Genomic DNA, 16,502 nt, shown 5'->3' on the forward strand with positions numbered 1-16,502 from the left:
TCACCTCTCTAATACAGATACTCTCTCTACATACAATAGGATTGAATTCCAATAAACTCCTCATAAGTTGAAAATCTCAGAATTCAAAAATACATTTAAGATCAGGCGCTGGTGGCTCACACCTGTAATCCTAGTTACTTAGGAGGTTGAAATCTGAGGATCATGGTTCAAAGCCAGTCCCAGGCAGGAAACTCTCTGAGATTCTTATCTTCAATTAACCACCACTAAAAAACCAACCAGAAGTGGAGCTGTAGTTCAAGTGGTAGAGCACTAGCCAGGACAGCACCGAGAACAAGTTCAAGCCCCAAAACCAGCACACACACACACACACACACACACACACACACACACACACACACACACACACACACACACAATACAACTAACCTGCCATACATCATAGCTTAGCTCAGTCTAAGCTTGGACCACTAATGGAGCAAAATCATGTAACACAAATTTCATTTTATACTATTAAACATGTTGAGTATGTCATGTGATTTATCAAATCCCATACTGAATGTGAGCCCCTGAATGGCAGTATAGATACACTCTTACAAATCCTGAATTGAGGACCATCTACACTAAAGGGAACAGTCATTCCAAGCTGCACTAATTTTAAGTGGTGCTTGAATGATATCATTTTACCTCATTACTGTTATTGTTTGAGCTCAAGACCTTGCATTTGCTCAGATTTTCTGTCCCACAGCTATTTTGGAGATGGAGGCTTGAGGACTTTTCTGTCCAAGCCTCCCTCTGGATCCTCCAGATCTCAGCCTCCTGAGTATCTAACATTACAAAAGCGAGCCTCTGGTACCCAGCGCCCCCAACATTATCTTTGAATAGCCTATGTACTTGATGTACTTTGTAATCTTGTATTGACACTTAAGTCAGTTAAGGGGATCCCCTCCTCCATTGTTGCTATTGTTGCTTATCCTAGGCCTCCTTCTACCTACCCCATTCCTCTGCTCACCCCAACCCAATGGCCAACTCTACAGTGAGATGAAAACCTTCATTGATTACCTGTGCTTAAGGGGTCAATGTAACGGAAATGAGTCCACCAGCTTTGGAATGAAGCGGTTATGAGTCCCCAGAGGGACCGCTGAACCCATTCATTGCCGTTGTAGCTTCCTCTCCCTGCTCCTTCTCAACCCACTCTCTAATGAGAAAAGATACTTTCGAAGTGACAAGTTTCATATTTGCATTTGACCGAGGACTCATGCTTGTGTCTCCTTTAATATATGTTTGAGTGGACTATGGGGTTTCAGAGTTATAATTAACCCTCTCACCCCCTCCCCCCCAGGCTCGGGGCCCTTGGATCCTAAAGTCCAGCATTAAATATTGTTCTCAACAGTGAAGACAGAGGGAGCAAATACAGCAGGTCACATCAGCAACCTTTCTCCCTGGTTTTATTTTATTTATTTATTTTTCCTTCCTAATGGAAGTTTATGAAAAAGAATCGCTAGTTCAAAATCACAGAATCCTGTTTGAAATAAATGGCTCTTGCAACAAACATTTCCGTCTGCAAACGTCTAAACTTTTCAAAAGATTAAAGGAAATTAGTGCTGGCATGTTTCATTAATTTGGCACCATGGTGGAGGAAATGTGGTACTCATTTCATTTGGGCAGATTATGGAATGTGTCAGTTTTTCCATTCTCTTTCTCCAGGGCCTATTTTTACTGCAAGGCTTGTCATGATGACATCACAGATCCCAAACGAATTAAGAAATGTGGCTGCAAAAGGCGTAAGTAGTGTTTCTTTTCCCTCCCCCCTCCTTGCTTTCCTTTCCTCTTCCCCAATTCCTTTTCCTTCTCTTCCTGGTAGAGAAACATGAAACATTAAGAGGATTCTCTCAAATGTTTATGTTTCTCCCAGCAGTTTAAAGAGACAGTTTAAAGAGACTCGTCCTCACCTGTTAAAGCAGAAGATGAGAACTCATCCTCATGGGTTCCAGGGTGTGAGGTGAATTCGTCCCCTCGATTTCTTGACTCTAGAGGAGCATCAGCACAGTGAGGCACAAGGGATAGAAAAGAAGGCACTGGAGGTTCTGGAAGAGGGAGTTTTTGAGTATTGATTTCCAGTGATTAAGAAAGAGGCCACCAAATAGTAAGATGGCGGACTAGAACACTGAGTCTCAAGACTTGGTCTCCAAAATGAGATGGTGACTGTCTTTCCAGTTGGAATTCCTGTAGGCCTTCACATCAAAAGTCAGCAGTGTTTGGTTCTGATTTCCAAGGGTTGCCTCAAGGAAAGAATGCTGTCATCCAGAGGACTGTTTACCATTGTCCTCAAGGCGAACCTCAAGCACATTCCTCTTTGGGGTGGTCTAGATTGAACGCAGTAGCTCCCAGAACAGCCTGTCTCCCTACATGTCTTCTGCTGTACCTTACTCACTGATGAAAATGAAAATATTGCCTTGTGAGCACCACAGATTCCCTGACTTTAAGCATCTTTACTGGAGGAGATCATTCATTTAGCAGCAATTAAGACAGAATATTAGGACAGCAATTAGGATAGAAATTGGACTGAACACTAGTGAAAAAGAAAAAACGATTCCTTCTCTCCTGTGGTGATTTAGTGTCTTAAAAGTTCCTTGTGATGGTGGCTTTGATCCTTACTATAACCCTGTATAATTACCAGGGGCTATTAGGAATCCCATCTTATACTAAGAGATGCAAAGCTTCGAAGTTGATTGGTGAGGAACTGAGAGTGCCTAGAGCCACACAGCCAACGCTCAGGGTCCACGGCCTCTCTTGGGGATGTTCTCTGAATACACCCATCTTGTATAAAGGAGAGATGAATGAGATGGATGACCTTGACCTTGGGTCTGATGAGAAGGAGCAGGGTGATAAAAGCTTAACTCAATGAAGATATTCTAACTGAAACAGAGGCCTTTGTCACTGCCTTCCTGAAAGGGCCACATAATGGTTGATGCCTAAAAGGTTAGACATAAAGATGGCACTGCCAGGGCACAAAGCCGTTTACTCCATCTCTCAGGCATCTCCTGGTCTAGAGAAGTTTCTGCAGAAATCCTCCCAGGCTGGCTTCTAAACCAGCTCAGGACTTCTGTCTGCCTCCCATCTTCTCTGCTGAATTTACATATTCACTTCCAGTGCCTCAAAACCCATCGGCATATGAAGACAAGCATTTCTGGATGCCTCAGAACAAGAGTCTCTGTGGAGCCTAAGAACTTCCAATTGCAATTCACTACCAAGATGAGTGTGTATGGTACAGAAGAAGGCTTGCCCTCATTTCATCCCCTGGGCTCCAGGACTTGGCTTGCCTTCTCAGGGGGACTTCTCACTGGGTGTCAGCTCAGCCCTGCTCAGTTAACTGTGAATGCAGAAGCTCTGCTGACCAGGAATCCCCTAGCTCCTGAGAGTAGAAACAAGCAAGAGAGAGTGGAAAATATAAGAGGGTGAACTCTATTGTAGGGAAACTCTTGTAGGGAGGGGTTGAGACAGGTAGAACACAGAGGCCAGTCATGGATGGGAAGAAATTTTCAAAAGAACTTCCCCTCACAGGGACATCCACAAAGTGTCCGGACTGTGATTTACCAATGTATTTCCAAGTGTCCTCTTTTGTGCATGGCACATCCTTGATATCAAGGATGAAGTGGTGAATGAGATCAAGTCCTTCGCTCTAGCGAATGGAGACAGACTTTTCTCATGTGAGCAATTCAATAAATTCACTCAGAGGGCTTTAAGTGAAAGAAAAGAAACAAGACCACCTGAGAGTATAAGGCATTTTGTTAGCTATCACAGGTTGCTGTCCAAAAGGCTGCCTATGGGAGGCAACATTGAAGCTGAGACTTAAGCCTGGTAGGGAGAAGAGGGAAATAGGCCCAAAGGCAGGAGTTAATTTGTATCATTTGATGGAAAGATAAAAGGCTCATGTGGCAAATGGCACTGGGGAAAGAGTTGGGCAAGATGAGATCAGAGATCAGAATAGGAACCATGGTAAGAATCTGGGTTTTAGTTCTATAGGAGGAAGCCACTGGAAGATTTCAAGCAAGGAAATGGCATCAGATCTCGGTTGAAAAGTTTGTTCTGATATCTGGATAGAGAACAGCATCAGGAAGCTGGAGTAGAAGAGAATGCACGCAGACAGAGTCTCTCTGACTCAGCAAAACTGAAATGACCCTCATAGGACACCATAGTGGGTCATGGCAGACCATGTTTTACAAGTTTTTTAACAAGACAAGAGCTGACTTCCAGGGTACTTTTCAATCTTGGTTCCAGGCAAGCAAACAGTAATAAACTTTAGCTTTATTCTGGGGAAGAAAGGAACATCATCATTAAAAACAAAAAACAAAAAACGTTATTACCTTCATTTCCCTTAAAGTTGGTTGAGCTAGTGAAGTCTATGATTTACCATCAAGCGGGCCTAGTTGCTATGAAATGAAAACCATCACCAAGCCATGCTGGTGTGGCAAGACCCTCAGCTGTGAGGTTCTATCTTTTTTCACACCAGTCAGAACTGTCCATATGTCATTCCTCTTTATTAGAAGGCCATGACCCAGAGACCAGGAGGCAGCTATGTGTGGGAGCATGAATTATTGAATATAAACCTTGTGCACAGGCCAGACAAGTGAAGAGGTAAGAGAAGATAGGTTTGGGTTAAAGACATTTTGGTTAGAGAGACAGGATTATTAATAGCATACTAGGGTGGTCCCCATGCCGGTGAATGGTACTTTAATTTGAAGAGGTCATTGGGCCCATCTGGACATTTATCTAAATCTGTTAGTCTATGCATGGAGAATTCACCCTAAAATGATAAGTTTCCATGAGGGTGGAGTTAGTGACAGTTTCCAACCTTTATCTACAATGTCCTAACCCTCTTTCCCCAACCAATCCTTTCCCCTTTTATTCTCTCCCCACCGCCCCCCCCCCCCCCCGCATCCACCTTTGTTCAGTAACCTTCATCATCATGTCATATTATCCAGAGAAATATGGAGTGTGGACATTCCATTTCTGGAAGTCGTGTGGTAGTATAGTTTAACGTTTGCATTTCTTTCCATTTATTCATAGCTCTCCATCCAGGAAGTGAGTCCAATTCAGCTGTCTGGCCAAGGAGCAAGCTCTTAGAGCCTACCATTTTATTATCCATTTTCTTTTCTTTTTTTTTTTCCTGTGTAACAGACCTGGTCTAATGATTTACATTTTCCCTCCCAGCCTCTGAAAATTTGCCAAGGGTAGACTCCCAAGGGGCCAAGTCATGTTTAGACTGATGTATTTGTAGGAATTTTCTTTTAACTTCTAATTATTGACATATCTTTGATTTTTTTTTCCCTCTTTGCTGCCTCGGAATTCGGCCCCACTCTATTTTAACTGCACACTGGTAGTGATCTATTGTGAGTAAAACCAGTTCCCAGTAGCCCGAAGTCTAGTTTCCCCTTTGTCTTTCTCCAGTGGAGACAATTCTTTCATTTTCCGTATAGCTTCAGTTTCATTTGAGTTTTGGTATTCATGTTGCATGTAGTAGTGACATCATGCCCCTACTCGCTCATGCCCTACCCCAGTCTGCAGAGCAGCCTAACGCTGGAGAGTCTTCCCAACCCATTCCCCGTGCCCCCACCCACTTCCCACCTCCGGCGAGCTTCTAATGTGGTCTTATTTTTCCATTTGAAAATAAGACCTTGACAACGGTGTGTTTCTCTGGAAGGCCTTGTCCCAGGACTTTTAAGGGACACCGGTGAGGCTGGAGTAGTTACCACTGTAGCTCGAGATACTTCCTCCATCAGAGTCATTGTCATGCCTGCCTTTAACGCATTCTGCCGGGTCTCCCCGGCTATGGAGCTTGGCATCCTCCCTTAAGGAAATACTGAGTAGGCGGCTACATATATATTCCTATGTTGTGAGATATATATGACATGTGCCAGTACTTTATATGTAAAAATGTACATTTTTATATATAAGCATAGAGAATACTCCATAGAGAGAGGAATGTGTTCCTTACAGTGTACGTGCCTCTCTAACAAGAAGGTACTTGCTAGAGAATTAACTGGCTACCTGCCTATAGGACTGTAAGGACTTGAACCACCTTCCAGAACACAGGTATTACGATGATGGTAATTATGTCTTATAGTCTGTGCGGTTCTCTTGCTTTACAATAATATTTTTCCTTTTTTTAGTCAGTACTATCCAGTTCCTCCGTGAGTATTAGACAGACATCTTGGAGGATCTGTGTATTTGTTAAAGAAAGAAAATCTGTGTTCAAAGAGATTGCTTCGTTTCACTAACAGGCAGTCTGAACAGGTCATTGTACGTCTCCAGGTCTCTTAACTTACTTGAAGCGCAGAGTTCCTTTTCACGCAACCAGATCTGACAGTGGAAGAGGCACTTTTAAGGTCATCTTGCTCTCAATAGCCATCAGTATTGGATCTTTGCTCATGAATATAAATGTTCAATGAAGGCAAAATGAGACTGTGTTTGTAGCTCATTCAGTCCGACGGCTCTGGAACTTGGAGAAGAATGTTCCAGCCCTCAACCCTCTTATATTTCTTTGCAGCAGAAGAAGTGAGTTGGCCATCTGATTTTCAGTGTTTGGAAGGTATAAAGTGACAATGTAAAAACAAATGCAAATGCACTGACCTTCTTTTCAACGCAAGCTTTCCCACATCAATTCGGTGGCTCCCTCCTTCCACAGAGTATTTTATTGTTTTTAAGCGTGGTCCAGGACATGAGCCTTATTCTATACCTGCAGATTTTTGCATACTTTTAACACATCTTCAGAATTACAGGGAAATGTGATCTCAATCAACAGATAACTCCAGTCAAATTTTTCTACCTGTCCCAGCTACAATGTGAGTGTTGAGGGCTGAATCAACAGCTCTAAGCTCTGTGATGCTGATATTAATGAGCTTTGTCTTTTCCTCTCTTACTGTTCTTGAAAACTTGCCCGGAAGACCTTTCTTCTTCCTTCAGAAGGTAATAAGAGGAATTTTTCCTAAGTGAAGAAATCATTCCTCCTTCATAGGACCTGAAACAATGTTCTCCAAAGCTCAGTGTCACATCAAACCAAGCACCTCAAACTTAAACATTGATGCAATCCTCTCCTGTGGAAATGTTTGCTTATAATTTTGGTTTTTGGTTTCATGATTGGAAATGATGTTTCCCTCACTAGGCTGATTTTAAAAGTGAGATTGTGATCTGAAAAGTGTCTATTGATTGAATGGCAGATATTCTCCCCCTGCCCTTTCCCTTGAATTTGCTTCATTTGATACCTAAAATATTTCTCTCCCTGTACTTGGAAAGCTTCTACCTGGATCTCTCTGTCCAGGACTGCTTTTCCTGCCCCTTCCAATCCACCCTGTAAATTAACATTCTACAATTGCAAATTGGCTGGCCATTTGGTTGCTGCTTCTGGAGGCAGATGGTGCAGAGGGAAGGAGAGCTTCCAGCTCTCCCTTTCTTTCCAGGCTTGGCTTGGAAAGACTCAGCAGGGTTTAAACAGCACAGTACCTGAGTCTGACCGCTGATTGTCAGTTTGTCCCTGGTAACTGTGGTACATCTGCAGCAGGCTTCATCTTTTCTGACCATGACCTCTGAAAATAGAACAAAATAATCAGTTGTCCAAGCTCATGTCTGAGAAATCTTTCCAGTGTTTAAAATACCTTTGATGGTGTCTATTAGGGAAAGACTTTCATTTCATCACTATAAATACTACAAGGAAGTCATAATGGAAATACTGGATGAATATCTATTTTATGGTGGTGAAGAAAGACACACATAAGAGCTTTTTCTCAAATTTTGAAACTGCTCAAGCATAGTTTTTTGGAGGAAGGTGAGACCCAGAATTTAATTCTTGGCAACTGCATAACTTCTTTGAATCTGTGGCAATGTTCTGGGAACCAGAGCCTTACGATGTGGGCCAATGAGAAAACAGAGTCCTGGGAGGCTTATATTTCTGCTTTCTCAGAGTTAAGTTGGCCTACAGGTGGCAATTAATTGAGCATACAGTTATAAGAGCCTTAAGACAGAATGACAATTAGCTACAGGCTTCGCACCTGCAGCTATGTACTCTTGTCTGTTCTCGGTCTCAGGAAGGTACAGCAGGGCCTTGTGAAGACATGGTCAGCTGGTACAGCAGAAAAAAATGAGTTTGTAAGATGCTATTATTGATTACGCTAAGATCATCTCTTAAGACCTCTCCTCCCTTTGTCCCTTCTGACCACAAACATCTGTTATATATTGGAACAGCCACTGAATTGAAATGACACTGTCCACATTGCGATTCTGAGAGGACAGTAAGGCTCTTTGGTTGCTCCCTTCGGAGAAAGTCCAGCAAGTTCAGGTTGATGCTCATGTTGTTCAGCTGCAATCCCACTCCAGTCCACTAGATGTCCTCATAGATCTACTTTGCATTGCCATTGAAATCCCTTGGAAAATCTTTCTCCAAGGATTGGCATTTGGGTAGAGAGCATGAATTACTACTAAGGGGAAAAAATAGCAAAAACCAACAGGGACAAAGAGAGAGTGCTTTGTGTGGCCAGAGAATAGATAAGAGACCGACTTCCTTTTTAAATAAATAGCAAAACTTTCCAACTGGCTTTTTTGCTACCTAAACTTGAGAGTTTTAAGTTACTCTCTCTCTCTGATGCCTAAATTAATCTTCTAACCCAGATCATTTCTAGAAAAGGCAAAAGTCACCAATAAAATACTATTGATTCCAAATATCCATGAAATGGAAGGAGGGGGAAGCCTAGAAGAGTTGAAGTAATCCCAAATTAGGAGAGTGGCCACATCATGTTAACCAATTTTACGTTTCAATTCAGGAGTATATATAATTTTAAACATAGAGTATCTACATCCTCTGAAATACGTACCATTGGAGAGGGAGATGAAGTTCTTAATTAAAGGGTTTGTCTGTGACTTGAACTATTTCCAAAAGGAAATCTCTTTTTAGCTGGTACATAATATCCTTCAAGCCTGATGGACCATTCCACAAGAGGAAGGTCAGTTAGCCTTCCCCTTTAAGAAAGTAGGCCTGGAAATGCCTATAGGGAAGACACCAATGTGGGAGAAAGGGTCAACGCACATGGATTCTTCCAGAAGTAGAGAAGGAGTCACCCTACAAACTGGTGGACCTTGGTTTAGCCATTGTGTTTCATGAAGGTTTGTCAACATATGGGGCTCAATCATTTTTTTTTTAACTGTTTCTGTCTTGTCTTTGAGCCTCTCATTGATCATTCTTGCTGGTGTGTTATGTGTGTGTGTGTGTGTGTGTGTGTGTGTGTGTGTGTGTGGTTTGTCTTTTGAGATTTCTAATTTGCATTTGGTGTGAATGTAAAACTGACTCAGAAGGAATGACGAGTAATAGCATGTTTTCCTTTTTATGTATGTGCTGCTTTGGAATGTGACTGCTTATAATTAACAGTTAATCTTCTTATAGCAAATGGTGTGGTTTGGTTTTGTTGTTGCTTTTTTTTGCTGCTTTGATTACCAGTTTCAGCCTGTTCCTGCATGTTAAAAATATGAAATTTTAGAACAATGCATGGTCTCTGGAACAGCCAACCATGACAGTTGCAAACAGTCCCTGAGAGCCACTGAGTTTGATGTTCTGTTTCTTTCTGAACTCTTACAAAGTTAAGAGGTTTAAAATCACTCATGATGCGATTACCTCTGATCAAATACTTTAAAGAATTTCTATCTTAATGACTGCACACACATATATATATATATATAAATGTATATGTATATATATATATATATATATATATATATATATGAGAACGCTCCTCATCAGTGTGTCAGATTTCATTATTGTGCATGAACCTAAAATGCCAGTATGGAAATGAAAACCAGGGACTGTTGCTAACGAGAAGCATAGCATTTCTGAGTTTGATGGGCTGCTCTTCCCCTACAGCATTTGATTAAAAATTTTTTTTCAAAACAACTTATCTGCAAGGAAACAAAATATCATCCTCATTTTTTCTCTCCTCTGTATAAATAACAAATCAATATTTCAAGTCCAAGAACTAAGGAAAGAAAAACAAAACATCGCTTTTCTAACTTGTGTACCAGATCTGGATTCATTTGTTTTTAATATTTTCATGTCTTTACTGGAGGATCTTTCTTTACCTGCTACTCCTGTTTCATGATTTCAGCCACTCTTCTTTGTTTGGGATGTCTGGGCATTCAAAACTATGCCTTTTAAATTCCAAATTCCTCTGAATCAAATGCTATAGTGGGATTTGTTTTAAAGCTAAGCCTGAGAGGATGGTGTACTGTGCATTGAACAGGGCTGGGGTTGCTCGATGATCTCAACTCCTCAGGATGCTAAAAGAACCTGTCACTAAAAATGTGAGCCAAGTTCACAGGAATGCAGATGCTACTGAAAAGTTCTCTCCATCTCCCCCAGTGCCTGTTCTTCACATTCATAACGTTACCTTTGCTTGACAAATATACTGGATGGCGAGTCATATAAAGGTCTTAGAACAGGACTTGACCCATTTGAGAGATTTAAACCCCTTTCCTTGTGACTGTAACCTTCAAAGAGGGCAAAACCACAAGCTGTATTTTAAAATTAGAGGGCAACCATTCTCTACAAAGGGCAAGAAAGAGGGTGAAAGCTGAGTTTCCATATGAAAGGTATGGACACAAGGGATTATACCTATCCAGTTTGGAGTTCACTGTTTGGCTGTTGTGCTTGGAATAAATAATGGATTCTTCTCCCACCTTGTGGGTTCATGCTAAGTGATAAACATGTTTGCCTGTTGTAGCATCAAAATATACAGAAAGCTTCTCTGGTATTGAAATATAAATTGGCTTGAAGGGTAGAAGTGAAGGCCTAGTGGAAACAACCACAGTACCTGCAGCAACTTTTGCAGGTTAGCCTTTGGGAGGGATCCCAAGGCAGCCCAGAACCATCTACCATATTCCTTCCCAAGAGCCATCAAGGGAGCGGGCAAATATCAATTAAATATTTCCCTAGTCTCTGATTTCCTATTTTGTCATTTTGTATTTATCTTGGCCACTGTTTTCCTGTAGAAGAAAAAAAAATACAATTAATCAATACACTAATTGCTTTCTGAATTTTTGATGTGTGTGTGGGGAGAGACAGGCGTATGTAAATCTCAGATTTAGCTTTAAGCAGAAAATGCACCCATGAGTAGCTAACACATTCCAGTAGACCAATGTCTCATATACTTTTGGTTATTTCTTATTTGTGAACTTCCTTTAATGTCAACTATGCAGCGTTTGCCCTGAGTAGCTGCATTTCTTATATGGACAGATTTGGATATTTGTTCTGTCAAGAGTAAATTTAAATTCCTGTAGATATCATGTAAACTCGCTCCTGGGAAGTTCAGCAAAGGCCTTCTCAGATTCCGTATTAACACGTAGTCATTTCACATTTAATTTGGTGAAAGTTTGTCCCAGACTCTGCCTGATGCCTAGAAATGGATGGAAATGTGGAAAGCCTATGGATTAGATATGTTTGCATCTTGCAAGAACCATTTATATCATATGAAATAAGCAATTACTGAATTGATTACCTGTTGTCTCCCTCGTTACTTGTACCAGGTGGAGTCATGTTGGTTACTTTTTTGCTGTTTATAATTTCTTAACATTTTCATTCACGAGCCCAGATGTATTTAGCCATGCCCTCTTCCTACGGTTACTGCTCCACCAAAGAGAAAGAAAGAGAAAAAGCTAATATGCAGCAACCTTGGGGGATGATAAAGGAAATTTATATTTTCACTGCTTTTCTTCTTCTTCTTCTTCTTTTTTTGGATGTACAACCAAAGTGTTACCAAGAATCACTCTGCATTTATTTTTTTCTGGGTCAAGACTGTTAATGTGAACTAAGACCTGTGTTAAATCCCTCCAGCGTCCCTTGCAGCTACCTTGCTGTGTGTGACCTTGCCATTAACTGCCGCTCTTCCTCTCCTCCCATCCAACCACGTGGTTATAGCCAAGATGTCTATCTACAAGAGAATGAGACGGGCATGTTGTTTTGATTGCGGACGTTCTGAGCGTGACTGCTCGTGCATGTCAGGCCGTGTGCGTGGTAACGTGGACACCCTTGAAAGAGCCTTCCCACTTTCTTCTGTCTCTGTGAATGATTGCTCCACCACTTTCCGTGCCTGTAAGTTTAATCTCAACATACACAGTTCTGTGTCCGTGTTGTCCATGGTCAGTCCTGTGGTTGTTGTGTCCTGTGGTCCTGTGAGTGTGTCGGGCTGGTGTTTCTTCCCCATGTGATCGTTTTATGTGGTGATGTGTTGTCCCTGGCTGCCTGTGTCTCTGTGTACATGTGGAGGAAGGTCGCCCTTCAGATCTTGCTGACTTTACTGTACTTCTGAAAATCATGGAACAAACTCGATAGAACAATCTGCTGCTATTCTTCTTTTCTCTTGGCTAAGTTGGAAGGGAAAGTATAACAGACAGCCATAGTAAATACTAGATGTATAGAGAAGTAAGTGAAAATGTATATCTTTGTATCTTGGAGATGGCTATAAATTGGGTTGGATTGATATGGAGACCAAGATAGCCCTGGCATTCCAAAGCAGAACAGGGTTTAGATGCAGATATGTTAGTAACTATCTATCTGTCTATTGATCTGTCAATCTATCTGAGTATCTCTAGCTTCCTTTCTTCCTTCTTTTTCTCTCTTTCTCTTTCTTTCTTTTTTCTTCTTCTCTGTCTTTCTAATTACATCCCATTCCCCCAGTCCCAGATTTTATCTTATGCTTTAGAAATGAGTATTTGTTTATTTGTTTATTTATTTATTGACAGTGCTGAGGCTTGAACTCAGAGCTTCACACTCTTGCTTAGCTTTTTCACTCAAGGCTGGCACTCTACTACTTGAGCTACAGCTCTGCTTCTGGCTTTTTGCTAGTTAATGGGAGTTTCATGGTCTTTTCTTCCCCAGACTTGCTTTGAACTTCAACCCTCAGATCTCAGCCTCCTGAGTAGCTAGGATTACAGTGTGATCCATTTAGTACCCAGCGGAAAATCCAACAACTTGCGAAGGTTCTAGAGTTTTCCCTTAAAGAGATGACTAATTCGAAGGATGATTCCATTAATATAGTTTCTCTTTCAAGAATATAGCTGTATTTAGCTAAGATATTAGAGCAATTGTGAGTCTAAATAACAAGTTAAAAAAAAAACAGTCCTGAATCTCTGGGTTTTGTTTCGGGTTCTTTTTTCTTTAATCTGCTTGCAAGCTCAGTGATGTTAGGGAGTCGTCGAGCAGCTGGTTGTGGATAAGGCTGAGATGAGCCAGATTTCCAAGCCTGCCTTCATCCCCATGGTCACCACAGCCTTTGCTGCTTTGCTGTACTGCTCATGGGTGATGTTACTGAGAGCTTTCACTTGGGATGCTGGTCTGTATATCCTCATTCACATGTGGCAAAGGTCATGCTCTGTTTGGGGACTTGAATGCCATGTTCAAGTATGATTAGGACCTTGATTGGAGACCATTATTCATTCTGCCTTCATCTCTTCCAGTTTTTAAAGAACCTAACACATTCACCAATGGCCATATTGCCATTCATCCTCTAACTGACATAAGCTTTACTATTCGTAAAGTTTATTTTTCCATCCACCACAAGTAGGAAGAAGTGTGCTCTGTTCTTGAGAATGTATTCCAATGGAGACAAACATTCTTGACTCACGTGTGCCAGTGTGGAAGGTAGGCCCAGTTTGTGCAGTGGTGATGGAAGGTGGTCCCAGTTAGTGCAGTGGTAATACACAGGGACTTACTGGGTAAGGGAGCTCCACTTTCGCTTCACACACCAGAATGGTGAGCCAGGCTTCGTGCTTTCTATTGTTCTAACTTGTAACTCCAATCTGAGGCAGGATCTGTGCATTGCGCTGTATTGGAGGCATTTGGAAAAGGTCATTCTAGGACCAGAGAACCATCCTCTCATTTATGATTTTCTAGTTCTCTAGAATAATTCCAGGGGACGATATTGACCTGAAAGCAATAATAATGGAGGTTGCATGGGGAGGGATTAAGGGAGCACCAACCACGTTTGCCTAAAATATTGGAAAGGAAGCATCCTATGAAGTCTTTCTTAAGAAGGCCACAGTATGAGTCCTTCTCCCTTTACTTCCCTGCAGTCTTTCTCATTCATATGCTACTCTGCAGATGAGCCAGGTCATAGCTGCACAGAGAATCTCATGAGGTCTGGCAAGTCATCAGGTTCAAAGAGAAATGCTGAGGAAGAAGACAATAGGGTACCATTGGGCCACCTCACTTTGTCAGTGGTGCATGGAACTGCCCACCCTCTTCCGCCTAAGGCAGAACTTCTATTCTCAAGTAACCAATCAGCTTCTAGTCCTTGGGTCTCAGATTCAGTGGAACAAAAGGAGGAGCCACGTTGGCGTAGCACTAAGCTCATGTCTTAGCACGGGCCAACCATACCAGTTGCAGCACAGTCTGTGTCCCCATGATGTCCAGTGTGTGTGATTTCCGTTTAACTCTAGAGAAGCCATAGAGGGACTTCTCTACTCTACAACTGAACCCAGGCAGTGGTGGAGACCAAGAGAAGAAACACTTGGGTTGGGATTTTCCTGTCCTGTCAGAAACATTCTGCACAGGACTTTCTTCTCCTTTTGTGTCTCTGCCTTCAGCCTCTGTCATGGAAACCTGGGGCTTTGGGCTGTGTGTTGAGCCCTAACTGGTAGTGACAGCTCAGGGCGGGGGAGGCTTGCCTTCTCTGTTTCCTTCTCTTCCCACCGTCATCACTCCGTCAAACAAAAGCAGACTTCATCCATCCCTGTGTGAGACCACTCACCTTTGACCGCTAATAATAAGTTAGAAAAATCCATTCCAATTTGAGGCCCTTCATGTGCCCGCATAAGCCCTTCTTCTCCAATTAAAACATGCCTCTGCCTTTGCTGAACCCCACTGGCAGAGCGCCACGCTGATCCCTGGATGGTTTCTCGCTGGTGGTGGGCTGGGTGATACCCATTTGACAGAATGAGTTGACTCGAAGAGCAGCGGTGAGAGTGGGCTTTTCATTAAATATGAGCAGATGTGAGATATAGAGGGCTCTGACAATTAGAAATGGCAGAAGAAGGGCCCTGAAATCAAAGTGAGGTCAGATGGGCGGATCAGATTACTTCTCTTACATTCTTTAGTTGTTCTGAAAATCATTTTGAATTAGTGTCAGCAGAGCCATGATGGGTTTTGCCCTTTGTCTTTTATGCTGAGGCGGTATTGTTTCCCAAGATACTCATTAAAGGTCATTATACTATGATGGAGCTTTCTTTGGTCGCTGGTTCCCAGTTGATCCAGTGTGCTTTGGAGACAGCCTAATTTGTTTCTCTCTTAGTCTTCCTCTCTCACTCTGCTTTTCTTTTTTCTTCTTAAATTTCTTAAAAGGGGAAAAATTTCCGTTTTTCAAGGGACATTAAACTGAAACATAAAGTGCCATTACTAGTGGGAAGGGAAGAAGTAGCTGGTTCCCAGAGGAGTAGGAACATATTAAAAAGTGTTCACATCATTTTATGAATATGCCTTCTAACAGTGCCCACATCCTCCCCTCTGATTTCACACATCACTCGTCAGAGGTATGGCCCATGACCTAGGACCAAGTTATTGTTGAGTCCCATGCTAAGGGGCCAGGTGTCTCCTTCTATCAAACTCATAAGGAGATGGTAGGCCAGAGTGTGTTGGTGTAAAGACCTTCAAAGTGGGAGGACTCCTTTAGAAACCATCCCCCAAATAAACAAGCAAACAACATGTGTCAGAAAAGACAGTGATCAAGACTCTTTTAATATTATTTAAAAATCTTAATATTGTTTAATCAATTATTTAAAATACATTTAAGTAAAATGATAAATTTAATATTATTAAAAATAGTGCAAGGCTATTTTAATGTGGGTAGGAACGAATTGTTCAATATCAGAGCCTATTATCATCATTTTCAAATTGCCTTGATCTTTATCTCTGCTTTAGATCATCTTGGACAGGAGTCTACACTCTCATAAAAGATACTAGGGGAGAGCTGTGTATAGTGGCTCTTGCCAGTAATCCTACTTACTCCAGAGGCAGAGATCTGAGGATCATAACTTGGAGGTAGATAGTTCAGGCAGGAAAGCCCATGCGACTCTTAACTCCAATTAACCAGCAAAAAGCCAGAAGTGGAGCTTGGGCTCAATTGGTACAGCACCCTCTTTGGCAACAAAGCTAAGGGACAGTGCCCAGGCATTGAGTTCAAGACACAATCCCATCATTTTTTTTAAAAAAGAAGATACCAGAATGGTACATGACCCAGATTTTTTTGTTTTGTTTTTACAAGTAGTGGCTTGTTTACACAAAAAATGTAGTGTTCTAGCACTATCTAGTGTAAGAAATAAATACTGAGCAACATATCACACATCCATATAGGTGTAAATTGTGATCAGTTTCACTATTCCTGGTACCGTTTTGTGAAATGCACCTTGTCTCTCTTTGGAAGTTTATTCCTGTGCTTTTAGTTCTTGCCTAATATCTAATGACTGGATATAATAGAAAGAGACAAGTAAAATTATGATGCAGTGAGAAGCTA

At 41.7% G+C, this 16,502-nt stretch overlaps 1 protein-coding gene across 5 annotated transcripts in view; it reads left to right on the forward strand.

Moving 5' to 3' along the window:
* Positions 1-16,502, forward strand: part of Kcnma1 (potassium calcium-activated channel subfamily M alpha 1) — a 699,649-nt gene that overhangs the window by 570,491 nt on the left and 112,656 nt on the right. For 4 of the 5 annotated variants that reach the window (XM_042690241.1, XM_042690238.1, XM_042690242.1 and 1 more), the window contains exon 18: positions 1,666-1,742. In XM_042690241.1, coding sequence (XP_042546175.1) covers positions 1,666-1,742 — 77 coding nt within the window. Of the gene's footprint in view, positions 1-1,665; positions 1,743-11,914; positions 12,089-16,502 lie in introns of all 5 variants that reach the window. The other variant, XM_042690240.1, reaches the window with a different exon arrangement.

Source organism: Dipodomys spectabilis, unplaced genomic scaffold (genome assembly GCF_019054845.1).
Source record: "Dipodomys spectabilis isolate Male_0828 unplaced genomic scaffold, ASM1905484v1 ptg000136l, whole genome shotgun sequence".
NCBI classification, from domain to species: Eukaryota; Metazoa; Chordata; class Mammalia; order Rodentia; family Heteromyidae; genus Dipodomys; species Dipodomys spectabilis.